This window comes from Miscanthus floridulus, chromosome 7, assembly GCF_019320115.1.
Source record: "Miscanthus floridulus cultivar M001 chromosome 7, ASM1932011v1, whole genome shotgun sequence".
NCBI lineage: Eukaryota > Viridiplantae > Streptophyta > Magnoliopsida > Poales > Poaceae > Miscanthus > Miscanthus floridulus.
In genome coordinates this window covers 26,120,383-26,138,676 of record NC_089586.1, presented here as the reverse complement: position 1 = coordinate 26,138,676, position 18,294 = coordinate 26,120,383, and the positions used below count along the sequence as shown (strand labels likewise).

General features: G+C 51.7%; 2 protein-coding genes across 2 annotated transcripts; both read right to left on the bottom strand.

The window, feature by feature from the left end:
- Positions 1-710: 710 nt before the first annotated feature.
- Positions 711-3,657, bottom strand: LOC136465245 (uncharacterized). Its single transcript, XM_066464057.1, has 2 exons — positions 2,374-3,657; positions 711-2,297 (listed from the first exon to the last, which is right to left on the bottom strand). The coding sequence occupies exons 1-2, from the start codon at positions 3,655-3,657 to the stop codon at positions 711-713; spliced, it is 2,871 nt and encodes a 956-aa protein (XP_066320154.1).
- A 12,119-nt stretch (positions 3,658-15,776) lies between these two features.
- Positions 15,777-17,546, bottom strand: LOC136462889 (uncharacterized). The gene is made up of 2 exons (XM_066461929.1): positions 17,239-17,546; positions 15,777-16,316 (listed from the first exon to the last, which is right to left on the bottom strand). The coding sequence occupies exons 1-2, from the start codon at positions 17,426-17,428 to the stop codon at positions 16,195-16,197; spliced, it is 312 nt and encodes a 103-aa protein (XP_066318026.1). The 5' UTR covers positions 17,429-17,546; the 3' UTR covers positions 15,777-16,194.
- Positions 17,547-18,294: the final 748 nt, after the last annotated feature.

Sequence of the window (18,294 nt, the reverse complement as noted above, 5' to 3'; positions counted from 1 at the left end):
TCACGACCATAGACCACCCTGAAAGGCGTGTCCCGCAACGATGTTTGGTAGGCAGTGTTGTAAACGTACTCCGCCCAAGGGAGCCATCGGACCCACTATCGAGGACGATCGCCGGTGAAGCAGCGAAGATACATGACGATGACGCGGTTGGCCGCCTCTGTCTGCCCGTCGGCCTGAGGGTGGAAAGCGGTCGTCATATGTAACTTAGTACCCATGAGCCGCATGAGTTCCTTCCAGAACGCGGAGGTGAATATCGGGTCACGGTCGGACACCATGGACTGCGGTACGCCGTGCAGCCTGACGATGTCGGTGAAGAAAGCTTGCGCGACGGATTCGGCGGTGTAGGGGTGGGCCATTGGAATGAAGTGGCAATATTTGCTGAATCTGTCCACCACAGTGAGGATCACGGACTTCCCACGGACGCACGGCAAAGCCTCCACGAAGTCCAGACCAATGTCAGTCCAAACACCCTGCGGCACCGGCAGGGGCAGCAGCAGTCCGGCCGGATGGAGATGCTCGGACTTGTAGCGCTGGCACGTATCGCACGCGCGCATGAAATCCTGCACGAGGCGGCGCATGTCGGGAAAGTGGACGTCGCGGCGAAGACGATGAAGCGTGCGCTACACTCCCTCATGCCCGTCGTCGTGAATAGCCACCACGATCTCCTGGATGAGCGGGGACGCAGGCGGAAGGTAGAGGCGGCCACGGAACTAGAGTACGCCGTCCACGACCTTCCACGGCTCGCCACGAGTACCTGCGCGAATTTCATCATGAATGGCCACTAAGGCCGGGTCAGCAGCTTGAGCTTGACGGAGACGCTCGACGAAGTCAAATCGTGGCGCCGAGATTGCCAGTACGGCCCCCGTGTCCGTGTCGCAGCGTGAGAGCGCGTCAGCCACCGTGTTCGCCGCGCCGGGCTTGTATTCCACCGTGAAGTCAAAGCCCAATAGCTTTCCCACCCAATGGTGTTGTGGGATCGTCGAGAGCCGCTGGTCCAGCAGGTACTTGAGGCTATAATGATCAGTCTTGACGACGAAACGGCGTCCCCACAAATAGGGCCTCCAATGATGAACGGCGTGGACGAGGCCGATCAGTTCCCTCTCATAGGCAGCGAGAGAGCGGTGTCGTGGGGCGACGGGTCTGCTGAAGTAGGCGATCGGGTGGCTCTCCTGGATGAGGACGGCGGCAAACCCATGCGTCGAGGCGTCACACTCGACGACGAAGCCCTTGTCGAAGTCGGGCATAACCAACACAGGGGCGGACGTGACCGCGGCCTTGAGATCGGCGAAGGCGGAGGCCGCGGTGTCAGTCCACGAGAAGCCGTCCTTTTTGAGGAGGGCTGTCAGAGGCGCGGCGACGGCCCCATAGTTGGCGACGAACTTCCGGTAGTAGCCCGCCAAGCCGAGGAAGCCTCGCACGGCACGAGCGGACCGGGGTATCGGCCAGTCATGGATGGCCTGCACCTTGGCCGGATCCATAGCCACGCCCGCTTCGGAGATGATGTGGCCGAGGTACGCCACAGCCATGACACCGAACGCGCACTTGGACCGCTTGACGAAGAGGCGATGGAGACGAAGGAGGGCGAGGACGGTGCGAAGATGACGAAGATGATCGGCCCATGTCCTGCTGTAGATAAGTATATCGTCAAAGAAAACCAAGACAAACCGGCGCAGGTAGGGGCGGAGCACGTCGTTCATGAGCGCCTGAAATGTCGCCGGGGCATTGCACAGCCCGAACGACATCACAAGGAACTCGTAGAGCCCATCGTGAGTGCGGAACGCCGTCTTGTGTATGTCCTCCGCCCGCATGCGGACTTGGTGATAGCCTGATTGCAGGTCCAGCTTGCTGAAGAACCGCGCGCCGTGCAGCTCGTCGAGCAGCTCGTCCACCACCGGAATGGGGAACGCGTCCTTAATGGTGAGGGCATTGAGGGCGCGATAGTCCACGCAGAAGCGCCATGTCCCGTCGGCCTTCTTGACGAGGAGGACCGGCGACGAGAACGCCGAAGTGCTGCGGCGAACGACGCCCTGCTCCATCATAGCGGCACACTGCCGCTCCAACTCATCCTTGTGGGACGCCGGGTAGCGGTAAGGGCGAACCGCGACCGGCTGCGCGTCGGGCTTCAAGATAATGGCGTGCTCACGGCCTCTTGGCGGGGGCAGGCCGACTGGTTCGGCGAAGACATCCGAGAACGCGGAGAGCAGCTCATCGAGGAGGGAGGGAGTGGCCGTGGCGGACTGGACGCACGGCTCGTCCGCCGAAGGCACGCCCGTCCAGCAGACCTCGCGCCCATGGCGCTGGAAGGACAGGGTGCGGGCAGTGAGATCCCACACGATCGGCCCCCAATGTCTCCATCCAGATCGTCCCCAGAACCATGTCGTAGGCCGCCAGTGGCATCATATACAGGTCGACGTTGAAGCGTGCACCCTGGATGGTGATCGGCGCCTGCCGCAGCACTCCAGGGCAGGAGATGCGCTCCCCGTTGGCCACCGTGGCCGTGATACGTGGTTGTTGTTGCGGTGGCAGGCCGATCCGGAGTGCAGCAGCCTCCGAGATGAAATTATGCGTCGATCCGGTGTCGAGGAGGGCCGTGAGGACCTCGGAGCCCAGCTGGACCCGGACTTGGATGGTCTTGCCAACGCGGACGCCTGCCACGGCGTGCAAAGAGAACACCGGCGCGTCCGCCCCGGTGGGGCCGTCGTCACTGCCCTCGGCATCGGCGTCGTCGTCTTCTTCGATGCTGTCGAGGACGAAGAGCTTTTTGCAGACCCGGTTGTGGCCCCGCCCGTACTTCTCATCGCAGTTATAGCATAGGCCGAGGCGGCGCCGTTCCTCCTGTTCCGCCTGGGTGAGACGCTTCACCGGACGCCCCTCGATGGTGACCGTAGGCGTGGGTGCCTTGGGCGCCGTTGGCTGGGGTGCGGCCTGGCGCGGCAGTGGTGCCGGCAGGATGGCGCGAGGGGCAGCCTTGGCCGACGTGGGCTGGTACTGCTCCATGAGCTCCATCTGCCGAGCCAGACTCATTGCTGCCGCAAGGGATTGCGGGTTCTGGACCTGTACGGCGAGGCTGAGCGGAGGGAGGAGCCCGCCGGTGAAGAGTTGGACGCGCTGGATCTCGTCCAGTCGGCCGGCTCGGGGCAGGAGCGCCTGAAAACGTTCCTGGTACTCCTCGACGGTCCCCGTGCGACGGCAGTCCGCCAGCTCGAAGAGAGGCGCAGAACGTAGCGGCGGTCCGTACCGCAGGTTGATCAATTCCTTGAAACGGCGCCAAGACGGTGTGCCTTCGTCCGTCTGGACCTGGATGTACCACATCTGGGCGCCGTCGACGAGGTTATACGACGCCATCCACGTCTTCTCTTCCTCCATGATCCGCTGCTGGAAGAAGTACGACTCGCATCGGTTGATGAACGCGAGCGGGTCGGACTTGCCGTCAAAACGCGGAAAGTCCATCTTCTGATGCTTGGGCGGCCGGTCCTGGAAGTGTTTCCCAGACGGGGCCTTGCTGCCTGATGAGGACGAACGATCGGCCGAGAGTGCCGCGATCGCGTTAGCCTGAGCCTCCATCGTCTTGGCATTAGCCTGCGTGGTAGCTTGCAGGGACGCGACGGCTTCAGCAAGCTTCTCCACGGTGGACTTGAGGGCAGCGAGATCACCCATGGCTGTCGTGCACGAACCAGTGGACAACGAGGCGGGTGAGATTGGAACGGCGACGGCTACAGAGGTCTGGCGTGGCGGGGACGAAGACCGGGAATGAGCGGATCGCCGGGAACGTGATACCAGGTTGTCAAGGGCCTCAAACCCTCGGGTAGCTGGACCTCGACTACGAAGTTCGTAGTCTCCTGCCGTGTCTTCCAGGGACGGAGGTTTTACCCCTCACGATCTGCTGGGCTTGGGTTGAAGAAGGTAGAAAGAAGTAGATTGATTTGATATTGCTTAATGTCTCACGTACGGGTTACAATGAATATATATATGGCCGGTGGCCTGAATCTAAAATAGGAAACAGACTCCTTTAATCTAGGAACTAATAATAGAATCCAACTCTAACTAATAATAGAATCCAACTCTATCTTTCCTGGCTAGCCACGAGCGTCGGTTGAGCCAGCCTCGCTCCTGGCCGCGATCACCGTGCGATCTGCGCGTTCGGCGGCTCGGCGTACGTCGCGGGCCCGCTTCCTCCTAATGTAGGTGTGTCCCCACATGACAAATAATATTACTATTTATGTCTCCAAATAAATTGATTATGAAAATATATTCTATAATTAGTCTAATGGTGAATATTAGTAACTCTTTATGTAAATTTAGTCCAAGTTTAAAGTTTTTTACTTCTATTTTTCGCGACGGTTTTTACAATACATCGGGCAAAGTCCATCGGATGATTAAGTTCATCCTCAGAACAAAAAGGAGAAGATGATTCAGGTTCTTTGGGACCTGACCTGTGAGCTGCTGAGCATTTCGCGGAGCAATGGACGGTGAACTTTCGCTGACAACTCAAGCAATAGACTGAATGCAAGCACATACCTTGAATATGCGTTGAAGACAGTTAGGCACTGGAGGTGGTTTTGTCAGGAGCTTCAGTAATGATATACGCGTCAAATGATCACATCAATCGGATGAGCACGCTCTTTAACCCTCTGGCTGACAAAGAAAGACTCCTCTTTATCCAGTGTGTACGCAGCCGTATTGTCCACTAGATGTCTCCCTGGACTCCTTCAATGGTGTAATTATACATTGACTACGAAGTCAAAAAGTGCCTTACACGCAGCGCATGATCCTTAAAAGTTCCCGGTTTAGGTGGTGTTTAAATTCAGGGGCTAAAATTTAAGGGTATCATATCGGATATCACACCAGAGTGTCACATGGTTCGGATAGTAATAATCTCTACTATAATGGACCAATCAAAATTATACTAGATCTCATCAAGAAAAACATCATCCGCTGAGAGCCTCCAACCATTGTGTACCCAGAAAAATACACACATGAATTCGTCTCCATTAAAATCAAGGGCTAATAAAACACCCGAACCAAATCCAATGGCACTGTTCAATGTGTGATGGTAGGCTTCTCACCCCGCGGCTTCAAACGCCCGTGCATCTCCCACGCCCACGCGCGACTGCAGTCACGGTTCGATACCTCTCCCTTCCGCCCTAAGATTCACCAGGGCTCTCGCCTCTCGGAAGCAATGGCAGCGCAGGTGACGCCAGGCAGGTTGAGTTCGTGTAACAACCCAGGTTTTCTAATAACCCAAAAATCTGAACTTCAAAATTTTTCTAACAAAACCCATGCACGGTGAGTGTGCATACTACGAAACCACTCATGTAGTTGCACAAGTAGAACCAAGTTAGCATGGTTGAGCATTTTGCATTTAATTCAAGTTAGCATGGTTGAACATTTTGCATTTAATTCAACTTGTGAGTTGCTTCTTCATGATTTTATGTGATGTAATAAAATCAATCCAACCTTTTTAAATAAATTATGTGTGTTACCAAACCTTTGGCATGGACCCTAAAGCCCTAGATAACCTCTAGCAGGCCCTAATAGGGTGTATACATGTTGGTAACACATGTATATATGCATAGGGGCCCTAGATGTAGTGTGGAAATAGAAATAGAAAATGAATTAGAAAAGGGGAAAGAAATAGAAAAAGGAAAGAAACCCAACAACAACAACAACAACAACAACAGCCCGCGCACCTAGCCCTATCGGCCCACGTCGCCCGTCACGGACCCGCATCGTGCCCGCACCGCGCCGCCCTGCTTCGCCCGCGCTGTGGCCTAGCACCGCCCCCCCTACGCGTGCCCGCGCCCGTGCGTGGCCGAGCCGGCCTAGCAACAGCCTGCATCGCGCCCGTGCCCGCGTCGCCCTCTTTCTCTGCCGCTGACATCTCAACCCCGCCTGTCATCCCCTACCCCGCTCCCCTCTCTGCTTAAGTTGAAGCAGAGCATCGCGTCGCGTCGCTCGCCATCCCAGCCATCCGTGCCCCTGCCCTTGCCCGTACGCGCGTGGATGCCCGCCACATCGATGATCCGTGCCACCACCTACCCCAGCTGGTGCCCGCCTGTCGCTGACGCGAGCGCCATGGCCCACGCCCTCACAGTGCGCCTGCCACTGTCTACCACCATTATACCCGCCCTTGACTGCCGCCGCATGAAAACGGGACGCCAAGGCAACCGCGCCCACCCCTGTTCCCTAAAACCCTAAGCCAAAGCCCTTGATCGCCCTCCACGTGCCCCCTTCCCCTCCATCCATCGTTCGCCACCACCATGGTCGTGAGCTCCCTATAAAAGGGCACGCCCGGTGCCCTAACGCCCTTCCAATGCCCCATCGTCACTGGTTGTTTCACCAGCCACACACCGAGACCGAGAGGAGGGAAGGAGAAGGGAGGAGGGGAGGAGAAGGAGGACAACCATGCCGCTGCCGTCGAGGAGCCGCTACCGGAGAAGAACATGACACCCTGATGATCTTCCTTGCCGTTGTTGCTCGGCACGGCCTTGTACCACCTCGCCACAGCCTCAACTCGCCACCGCACCACCATCCTACCTACCCCGCCACCACGGTGAGCCCCCGACGTCGCTCTTCCGTACTCTCTGCCATGGACGTGTCAAGTCGCACCACCATATTCTCCCCCTTGGGAGGCCCAAAGGCTACCCTTTTCGCTGATATGGTGCACCACACACGTAGACACGTACACGACCAAGGACCCAGCCTTACCGAGCCTTAGATGCTTAGGAACGCTGGTGTGCCCTTGTCGTGCACCGCACGGTTGCCATGGTCGAGGCCACCCATGGCGCCGCCACGTTTCGACCGCCTTAGGCCGGTAGAGGTAGGACGACCGCCTTGGCAAGCTTCGCCTCACCAAGGGTCACGACGTGCTCTAGGTAGAAGGGGAAGGAGACCCCCGCGAGCCGCTGACCATGTTCCACCTCGCCAGAGCCACATGCCTCCCATGTTGCCACCATGATCTCGCCGATCCTGGCCACCTTGCGACACGAGGAGGGGCCGATGAGGTTCACCGTCACCCTGCGCACCTCGACTCATAGCTAGATGAATGGAAAGCTCCTGCCTTGCCCTAGTCCACCATAGCCGTGAGCTCACCAGAGTTCCACCACGTGCCTTATCGCGGTGCGGACTCCGCCGTGCTGTATGGTCGCTGTCGTCGAGTCGACCGGCCTCCCCGTGATCCCAATCGAGGGAAAAGGGCCACTTTTGGCCCCTATTGCAGTCGTAGCCCCCTCCTCGTCGTCCGCCACCATCGCCGTGACACTGCCGCCATGGCCTACCTCAGTCAAGCCCCGCCATCATGTTTGGAGCCACTGACGTGTTTACCGGAGCGCGGGGAAGCCAGCATAGCTCGCTGGAGCTATCCCAGCGCACCGTAGGGCCCCGCCATCGAAACCGTGCCACCGTCGTCTGTCGTCGAGCCTACGCCAGGCGCTAGAGCCACCAAGGCGCCACCTTTGGCCCACCAGCGAGCTCACCTTGAGCTCATGAAGCCATAGAGCCTCTAGCGCTCGTGTCGAGCCACCCTAGAGCGAGAACGACTGAGCTCACCACCGGCGAGAGCGCCGCTATGAGAAACAGAGGAGAGAGGGAGACAGTCATGCCCCTTCGCCCGGACCCACGAGCACCTAGTGCACCGTGAGCTAAAGGGAGAAGAGGGAAAGGTGAACATGGTCCACCGTGGACCGTGCCTACGGTCCAAGGACCCGCACTGTGCCGTCCAGCATGGACCAGCCCCCGTGGATCAAGCCTAGTAGTGGCCCACTTGCACCACGTGGCCACTTGCGCGTCTGACACGTGTTTGGACCAGCCTGGCCCAGACTAGCCCATATTTGGCCCATAACCTGGTCCACTAAGCCCAGTCAAGGCCCAATCAACGTTGACCGTTGATCGGTGAACACTGACCGTTGACCTAGCCCCACCTGTCAGCGACTGGATCCGCCTCGCCCAATCAGAAGACGCCACGTGTCATTCACTGTTTAAAATTCTTATTTTTCTTTTTTAGAAAATGATTTAAAGTTAGAAAATTCATACGACCTCAGAAAAATATGAAATCAGTGCCCAAATTTTTCTAAAAATGAGCTCTACGTCATAGGCTTGTGTTTGAGTGTATTTGGATTTTTTGAATTTCTATTGCTTCTTTGTGATCATCTATAGGAGTCATTTATCACGGCTATATGTCTCGTTTGATATACCCGAAGGAGCCACAAACTGAGGAGCACGACCCCAACTACACTAAGGAGCTTGGAGACAACCTGCCAGGTGCCACGTCCCACCCAATCTCGTAGAATCCCATTAGACTATTAGACATGCTACAATGTAGATGCTAGTGCTTTACTTTTATGCAAATAATCTATGATAGGTTGCATGGTAGAATTGCTTGTGAGACATTATCTTGTCACAACCTATACCCCTGCACACCCGCTGTTAGGTTAGACATTCACTTACTTACTTGCTACTACTTCTACTATGCATTATATCTATGATGTGATGCTTGGTGGAGGATTGTATGTGAGTGGTTAAGGCACTAGGTGCTGGTAATGTGGTAACAACCGGGGAGATCTTGGCGTGCGTTTTGGGTGTGTGGTGAGGGTTGAGTCGATCGGGCAGGATCTTATGATGAGTCGTTGGACGAGTCTTTTCAGGGGGTGCAACATGGGCATCCCCTACGAGTGGTACCTGTGTGGCGGGTGCATGTGAGATGAGGAGATCCTGGGGTGGAGTGTCTTTGTGGGATGAAGCCCCGGGATGGAGGTGTCGTCGAGGCACGGGGTGTTGGTTATCCCCTTTGAGAAGATATCCTGTCCGATCCTCCAAAGGACTGGTATGTCGATAGAACCTGATCATAGGACCCTACGTGCACGCCACTCATCCCTGAACGGGGCGGGGGATGGATGCTGACCAGCTAGGACGGTGCCACTACTACTAGGTTGGAAGTGGATAGTGTAGGGAGGTACGGGCGTTTGGCCCACACCCTCCTAAGACATCGTAGTTACCTTTGGGGCCCAGTACTACGTCTCATAGTCTTAGCGTTTCGGTGGACTTCGAGGTGACCTAGGGCTGAGTGGTAGGGTCGCATCGCACTGGTTGGAAGGTAGCCTAGTATCAACCTAGGTGGGGCACCGCTGACCATGGTGATCTTGTGGTTCCAGGTGTACACACTCTACAGAGTTGATCGATCTATACATATAGCCGCATCCTTGGATATGGACATTCCTATGACCTACACTTCCCTTGATTAGTGAGTAGAGTCCTTTCTTCTCTCCCTCTGGATTCTTATGTTGGTTTCCAGCTTTGGCTGATGAGGCAAGGTACGAATGGGAGTCATCCTTGTCGCCTAGAGAGTGTGAGAGTGGTGAGATGTGTGTGATGGGATGGGAGAATGTGTGGATGAGACAGGTTTAAACTTGATGAATTATTATTATTAAAACTTGACATACTCGCATAGGAAACTACAACCACAACTATGTCTTTTACTCTACCCTTGCATTCCACTACCACAAAGCAAACACAAAGCATAGGGTGAGAGCCAGTGGGCAGTACAAATTGTACTAATAATTATTTGACATGTTCTGAGCCTGAGTACGACTACCACGGAGATGATTGGGAGGATTAGAGGTCTTGTTCAAGCGCTCAAATTTGGTTGAGAAGATGGAGTCGACGTCCACTGTATTTCTACTTGATGTTGTTCTAGATGTTACATGCTCTGAGTGATTCCATCAAGTGACGATGTAATAATGAATAAATCTTGCTATTTACGTTTTTAACAAATATTCGATGTATGACTGTGATATCTAATGTGACGGGACGATGATGTGGACTATCACGTTATACTTAGAATACGTGGGATCGTTTTAGTTCATGCACGCGCTCAAGGCTGGCGGCGACGCATCCAAGGCCGACGTGGACGCCGCGATCGAGGCGCTGAAGGCGCTCGAGGTTGAGGCCGGCGCCACCGCACGCTGGCTGCAGCAGGCGCTCGAGACGGCGGGTGGCGTGGCGAGGGAGGACCTGTGGCTGGCCACCTTCTCCGGCAGCGGCTCCGTCCGGCGGCTGGCCTTACTGGCGGCGTGTTGCCTCCGCGGCAGCCCTTCACGGCGCGACGCCGGCCTAGGTCAGTGTAGCTCTAGCCTGGGCGGCTGCCGGTGCGAGTGGCCCGCTGAGCGACAGCCCTAGGACGAGGGAGCCGAGGTCGTTGTTCTAGGGGAGCGGCCCTTGACACGGCGGTGGCATCGACCTAGGTCAGGCTTCGCCCCCTTCATTAAATCTCCTCGTTATCGCAGTTGCAGTGGCCGCCGGGGCCTCCTACCGAAGGTGCCCCCCTCTCCTAGGGAACTCAAGAAGATTCATCAGAGGTATTTGTGATTCTGTGATTTGATACTTTACAATTTGCTCTGTCTATTTCGGATGATGTTATTGTTTGATCATTGTATGTTCTGTAATGCCTAAACTTTATACCATGTAGTCTGCTATCAGTCCTGATGGAATGGCCGCAAGACGGCGGCCTCGGCGGACATGGCGGCCATCCACGCAGCATCGCCGAGCGGGTTCATGCCCTGCGGCCAGCACAAGCTGCATTCCTAGCTGCTACTCTTAAATTCTCGCTTGGTTTCTCAGTCCAATCCAAAAAAAGAAAGAAAGGAAAAAACTTGAAACTGATTCATGTAGTTGTCGCTGTCAGGTGAGGAGGATGAAGATCAGCGAGCGGATACGGAAGCTGCAGGAGCTCATGCCCAACAGTGAAATGTCATAAGATTTTTTCCCTTTCCACCCCTGATTGAACAGAACAGCGCAAGGTAGACAAACTGACGACCGGTTATTGTGTGTCTGGTTTTGTTGATGACTGCAGCAAACCAACACTGTCGACATGCTAGATCTGGCTTTAGACTACATCAAGGATGTTCAGAAGCAGGTCAAGGTATATGCCCACATCCAAAAACCGTTCTTTTTCTACAGAGTGATTTGGGTTATTTTTCTCCTTCCTGAAGGAACTATGATTGCACATACATGGCTTAATTTTATATTGCAGAAATTGCTCCTAATTGTCAATGATATTGCTGGTTATAACGCTGGGAGGCTTATCATGTCTTCAAAGTTATTGAATTTATCTTTAAGCCAAAACTGATAGTTCATATTCTGAAACTCTTTTCCTGCTACTGTTATTCATAGTAGTACCATAAATATTATGTGATGTTGCCAGTGGATATAAACCTATTGTTTGTCCTTTATTATACTCTTAACTTTTGATTTCACTCACCCACTATGAGCTAGCAGCTAGGTATTGATCTAGGATCAACCAATAGCTGACATAAACCTGAAACATGGTAGATGTTGAAGTATAAGAGAGAATGCATATGAATCTTGGCTTCTAACTTTTTATTTAGTGTGTGGTATAATATTTCAGGTGGGAGATATACCTTAGTGGTTAATCGAGTGCAGGTTATTCTTCTAAACATCGACATTAGTTACTAGCGCACTTCGTAGTTACTAATAGTTTTATACTTCAGTAGCTAAGCAAGCAGGTCGAACTACACTTGCTACTCTTCGTGTGTCATCAACAGCTTGTGGTCTCCTGTCGAGATATGCTAACAAACACATATTTTTTTGTTTGTTCACTGAAACTTGAAGATCCACTTCAGAAAAGCATTGACTTCTATAATCAAGTCGAGATGTCAACGGTGAATTCCCCGTCGGGGGTTACTGCCCCATCCCCGTCGCAGGGGCAAATTTCCCCCGTCCCTGTCCCCGTAAAGGCTCATGGGGAGCGCTTCAACCCCATCCCCGTCCCGCTCGGGGATTTAATCCCCGCGGGATCCCCATCCCCGCAACACGTGAAGCACGCTCGCCGCTGCCGTCGTGGACGCCATCGACGAGCACCTCACCAAGCACGCCATAGTTCCACCTCGGCTGTCGCGCTCGCCTCTGCCACCGAAGCCGCCCTCGTCGTCGAGCTCGCCTCTGCTCGCCGGATTGAGGAAGAAGGAGAGCAAGACAGCAGAGGCGAGCTCGGTAGCCGAGGCTCGTCGGATCGGATTCGGAAGAGGAAGAGGGAGAGCAAGACGGAAGAGGCCGCGCTCGCCGAAGCCGTCGACGGCAGAGGCGAGCTCGAGGCAGAGGGAGAGCAAGACGCGGGGCGCCCTCGCCGTCACCGCCGCCCACCGGAGGCGGGAGGGGAACAAGAGGCGCACACGCAGGGTCGCCAGCCAGTGTGCAGAGGACCGGGGGCGGGAGGGGGAGCCACTGACGGTGGCCCAACGCCGAGCCTGGGAGCGCCGCCGTCATCGCCTACGTGCCAAGCGCAAGTGGAGAGGGAGCGGATGCTTTGCCGAGCTATGCCCTATGGGCTGGGTCTGTGCCGGTGTGCCCTAAGGGCCTCTTCCCTCTGCTGTGATGGGCCGATGTAGGCCAGTAGCCAGATGGCCCATGCCGCCTGCCGGCGTATGCCCCTGCCCCAAAACAAAAGGCCCACCACTTCGCGCGTATGCCCCAGCCTGGCTGCGTGCTTCACTGCTTCGCGGGGCGGGTTGGTGGGGATCGGGGTCGGGGACCAGGCAACCATCCCCGTCCCCACCATCCCCGACAGGGACAGCATTCCTACCAAATCATTCCCCGTGGGGATTAATTCTCCTCCATCCCCGTCCCCTAATGGAAGAATTCACCGCGGGGAATCGGGGATCGGGTCCTTGACATCTTTATAATCAAGGTTCCATCCTGGAGGAGGATACATAGTACCAGCTTATTGTTGTTGTCCTGTGTGTCGTATACATGTGGTCCGGTGTCATGGTTAAAATTGTTTTTTAAACTGTTAAAATTGTTGTTGTTGGTACATTGGGTTGCACATATTGATCTTTTGCAATCTTATTTGTAATGTACATGGACAATGTCTTCTGTACAAGCGGGTGAGGAGGGAATATGTAGTGCCAGTCATGAGAACTCATAAAAAATTGCATTTCGATTGCTCAAAAAATATGAGATGTATCCATATCCCATAGGTGTCTTTTGTTTCAATAGTTGGGATTCCCTCAATTTTTTCAAAAAGTATGAGAATAAATACATTCATATTTGTCATTTTATATGATTTTTTATAAAACGAGATTGAATTCTAACTTTTGTGACAAAAGTACATCTATGCTTTGTGAACGTGCATCGCTTCAATTTTTTGAGCTACAGAAATATGTTTTTGATTGAATCTTAATGAAGTACTTCAAATTTAATAGAATTAACTTTGGAATTCATAACTCCGAAGCGTTAGCACGGGCAAATATACTAGTTAAACAAATTACAGAAGTCCTCAGTACTCCACGAGACGAAATTATTAAACCTAATTAATCCAGCATTATTACATGTTTACCGTAGCTTTGCTGTAGCACCACATTGTCAAATCATGGTCTAATTAGGCTTAAAAAATTCGTCTCGCAAATTAGTCGCAATTTGTATAATTAGTTATTTTTTAGTCTATATTTAATACTCTATGCATATGTCGATATGGACTAAATTTTACGTGGCCTCAATCACTAGAACGGTTGTAGATAATTTTAGGCCTTTTTAGCTCAGCAATCACTTCCCAGGCATCTCATGTTTTATACATGCCACTGGGCACCAGCAAAGTTTCTGCCAACCTTTTTTGCATTGTAAATTCATCTTGTCAAAAGATGTACTAAATTCTAAAACTTAAACGTTCACCGCTATGCTGACCTTTGTGTCGATGCAATGGACAATACTAGTACTGCAAATCAGATCAATAATGAGGGAATTTGACGGCGCGTTACTAGCTTTCGAGCGTTCGAACGGCGCATGACAACCCCCTGCAAAATGCAAATAAGATCGATCATCGATGTGAGTTGCCGAACCAGGACTCTTGGGGCGTGATTGGTTCTTTGTTTCAGCCCAGCCTGGCTAGAATCAGTGAACCAGGCCGGCATCGGCCTAGCTTGGTGGACACAAAGGCACTTGATTGGCCTGCCACTCTGTTGGGCCTGAAGCCCTACAGCTCGTGATGCGAGGCCCAAGTAGAGCCAGCACCCACTCACCGGCCACCGCAGCTCGCTGGCAGCCGGCTATAAGAACGGGGGTCGACAAACCCTAACTGAATCCACCGTGCTCGTTACCTCCAGCCGCCGGCCGCCGTCCGCCGTCTCTATGAAGCCTCGTCGTCGTAGAGTTTCTTCCCCATATCTTTTCTCCTTTTGCTGCCCTCTCTTTCCGATTTGTACCTGGTAGGAAATTTGTTTCTCTCTCTTTCGGATCAGTATCCGGTCCGGGAGAAAATTTATTGCCCTGTTGGATTTGTTCATTTGAATTTTGCTTGTGTTTCTCGGTACGGAATAGATTCAAAGATTCATGTCTTCTGTTTTTTTTCTTCTCGCGCACGGTCTGAATCAAATCAGACAGATCCGGCTCTATATCATGAGTCAACAGCAGGCGCCGTTCAATGGCGTCCTGACTGCCGCATGGAGCCCAGAGTGACGCCTAGCCAGGAGAAGATTGTTTGGAGATCCATCTTCTTTGAGTTCCAAGCCACAATACCTGGCCACATCTCGAATTCTCTATGCAAACTCACCCAAATACTGAAGCTTTACCTATATTTGTTTCGTTTTGGTCTGTTGGATTTTGTGCTGGGACGGCATAATTAGACGAACGGGTGCCTTCCGGTTCTCCATGGAGGGTTGCCCTTTGCAAGGTGCCCAGAGAGACGCCTATACACGATTGGACGGTGCGTCATGCCCTTGTCCAAATTTCATGCGGCCACATTATGTGTTATTCCGGTTTTGTTTCTTTTTTTTTCGCGTTGGTTCCATTCTTGGTTCCATTATTGTTATACGCATCTGTTTTGGTTCCATTGTTCCTTGTTGCACGCATGTTTTTCTTTTGCAACTAAAACAGTGGACTACGATATGAAAATATCCGCGGAACGCAACTAAAACAGTGGACTACGATATGAAAATATCGGCGGAACGTAATTCATTTATTTATGTTAAACTGGAATACTGCGTCATATTGGTATAAGTTAAACCATGGTGAAATTTTTTTGCAATGTGCCTAACTGCCTGTGCGTTTTACAGGCAAAACAAAATTACCGTGGAAAACTACGAAATTATAACTTATAATTTGTTGATTGGAGATATACTGCGTATTTCAACTAAGGAATTGAGGGGCGAGGGAGTTTGTCATCTATAATGCATTTTTCAACTAAAACAGTGAAAACTACGGAATGATAACACATGCAAGGCAAAATCTGCTAATGGACGGAGTATGTGATACGTGTAACTCTGACCTTAACCTGCACGATACATATAACTCTTACCAGTCGCTCTGATAACAAGACAGGCTGCAAAAAGCTGTATGATTTCAGCGGTTAACAAAGTTCTTTCTCTCTAGTCAAATGTCTCGTTGAGCCAGCAAAGCTGTATAATTACAGCACTTAACAAAATTCTCAGTCAAATGTCTAGCTGAGCCATATGAGATTGTATCAGAGCAAGTATAATAGCAGACTGTAAGCCGACTAAATGCTGAGGTGGAGGAGAGAGAGGAGAAGCGGGCTGTAAGCTTACAGCCGGCTTGGACACAAGAACTAAGAAAGTCTGTGAGAGAGACAAGTGGACCATGTATTAACTGTAAAGAGCTAACTACTGTATGAGTGGGCTGAGAGAAGGCTACAAGAAACCTTACAGCCAGCAAGCCAGCTGTATTATTAGCCTTGCTCTCAAGGGCCTAATAAGGGCAACGACGTAACATACCACAATACAGCGGTTTCCAGAATGATTTTAAGGTCCCTGACAAAATGACAAAAATTCATAAGTATCAATATATCAGTTGAACATGGTCACACTAGTACAACAAAGTCGGCTTTTCAAAGATAAAGATGAAGCATTATGTCTTCACAGTTGGAATAACGAGAACTTAATTCTTACAGAATGGTTTAAGGTCCCTGACAAAAACGACATTAATTCACAAGTAGCAACGTATATCAGTTGAACATGGTCACACTAACACAACCACCACCTTTCCAGTCGGCCAAACCGCAATGGAGCACAACTATGGCTGCATTTATCTGTACACATCCACCAGTTCATTCTACCGTGTTCAAAGAGAATGGACACAGAAAGATGTAGAACAAGGGTGTCTACAGAGCCATTCGACAGTCGATGAACTCTTAACCAGCGACACCACTTCATAACCAGCAGACAGCATACTCCTTCAGATCGGTGGGATGTTCGAAAAAGAGAAGCCCTTGTAACCTTTGTAAGCATAGTAGGCGATTCTTGTGTAGTAGAACCCAGGGATGAACATTACAATGCCCAACATCATGAAGAAAATTCCTGATACAACATAGGCATAAGTTCAGGTAAAGGGAGTAACAAGTTCATGCATAAGCGCAGGTACTAACAAGTTCATGCATAAGCGCAGCATTTCATATGAATCAGTACTTAATTAAAACTACTATATGAAAGGGTTCACATTGCATCAGTACTTGAAAGGTGAATCAATATCCATGCAAATTATCAAGCCTGTGCGTGCAAATCACAAACTTGTTCTAATCAACAAGCAGTTGAGTGCAAATCACAACTTGTTCTTATTATCAACCTATCTCAGGCTTCTAGCACAGACACAAAATCTATACCTGATTATAGACTCAGGAAGCAAATATGTGATTTCTATTGCCTCTAAATTAAATTTCACTCTCCTGCATGTTTATGAAACTACTACTAAACCCTGTCCCGCTACTTCAAGGCACTCAAATGAACTCGTACTGTGATGGTTTGTTGATACTAAATTTCAGGTAGGCTCGTGCTCGTCTGATAGAATCAAATTTACAACCCCATAGGTAGATAAAAACCTGCATTTCCTATTGTGATTGGCACCCGGTCAACTACGCATCCTACCAAAATCAATCCCAACCCCAAACGTAAGCAACTAAGCATCCCACCCAAATCTAAACGCACTGTCATCCTAATAAATAAGTAACTGGGAAAGTAACTAAATCACTAGTATCGCTTTGTGTGCGCAAAGCCACATTACTTGCGTCGCACCCCGGGAACACCACTAACAGGCGGTGAATTCCTGACACCCTAGGCGCTTAAATCAAACTTTACAGCTAAAATCCCCCAGAGATCTGGTAAAAAACCGTGCGAATTACAAGAGGCGCACGGCAGGAAGCGGAGTCGAGCTGCTCGCATCGAGACGAGAGAGGTAGAGGCAGAGGAAGAACAAAGGGTAGGGGGACAGCGGCCTCGGACTCACCGTGCGCGCGGTCTCCTCCGACGCGGTTGACGGCCATTAGCAGGCCACCGATGGCGCCGAGCGCCCCGAAGGCGAGCAGCGCGGCGGCGAAGGCGATCTCCTTGACGGGCGCCCCGCGCGGGCCCCCGATGGCGCCGCCGACGAGGTCGTCCTCGTCGGAGATGGAGAAGGCGTGGTCCACGTACGCCATGCCCGGCGCCAACCCAAACCCTAGGCGGGGCGAGAAGGTTCCGGACCTTTGCTGTTAGATTTGGGGATGTTGGGGCGGGTGGGGAGGGGTGAGAAATGAAGGCGGGGAAGTCGGGAAGAGGAGGGCGCGAGCACGGCAAGGAAGGAAGGCCTGCGTGTATGAGAAGAGGTCAGGCTCGAGGCTCGAGTGGGTCGCTTTTAAGACTGCTTCCACCACGATCCAAGATATAATAATAAGATCCGGTAGTGCTATAGTCAAAAAGTTTATTATTTATTTTTGTTTTTTTTAACAATAAGATTTAAAATATAATTTTTTTCTGTAAATAAACTCTCAAAGAGAAAATACTTAGATTTGGATTATGGTCCTGTTCGCTGGTCTAAAACTTGGCTGAAACTGGCTGAAAATACTATTCCGACTGAATTGTTGTGAGAAAAAACACTGTTTCAACTGAAAAAAAGGTTAAACAAGCTATTTTTAAGACAAGCGAACGGGACTACGTGTCTCTTAACATTTAAAATGTCTTCCTACTCTGTTAAAGACTATAGATATTACGTTATATTCATTTAAGTTTTGAGTCAGTCTGAGACAGCCTCACGCTACGCAATTCCGCTGCTGCGGCTCGCGGGTTCGTTGGGTTTGGTGGACGCGCACACCGTGCCTTCCCCTCGGTCAACCTCGGCTGAATCGCATCGAGCCATGCTGCTTTTTTTTTTTTTTTTTTGAGAATATCTTGGGCTGTGCTGCTGGGCAGGCTTAAGGCTAATCCGAACGATTGCTCAAACAAAAAAGGCTAGTCAAAACGAAAGGCCGACTGGTGATGTACTTGTTGGGCCCACAAATAGAAGACCTGTTGGGTCGGACGAACC

What these genes read in the sequence shown, in the direction of transcription:
- LOC136462889 (XM_066461929.1), bottom strand. Translation starts at nt 17,428, where the DNA reads ATGGCGTACGTGGACCACGCCTTCTCCATCTCCGACGAGGACGACCTC. An exon ending in CGGAGGAGACCGCGCGCACG is followed by an intron (nt 16,317 to 17,238) that starts GTGAGTCCGAGG and finishes ATGTTGTATCAG; the next exon opens with GAATTTTCTTCATGATGTTG.
- LOC136465245 (XM_066464057.1), bottom strand. Translation starts at nt 3,657, where the DNA reads ATGGGTGATCTCGCTGCCCTCAAGTCCACCGTGGAGAAGCTTGCTGAA. An exon ending in CACTGGCGGCCTACGACATG is followed by an intron (nt 2,298 to 2,373) that starts GTTCTGGGGACG and finishes CTGTCCTTCCAG; the next exon opens with CGCCATGGGCGCGAGGTCTG.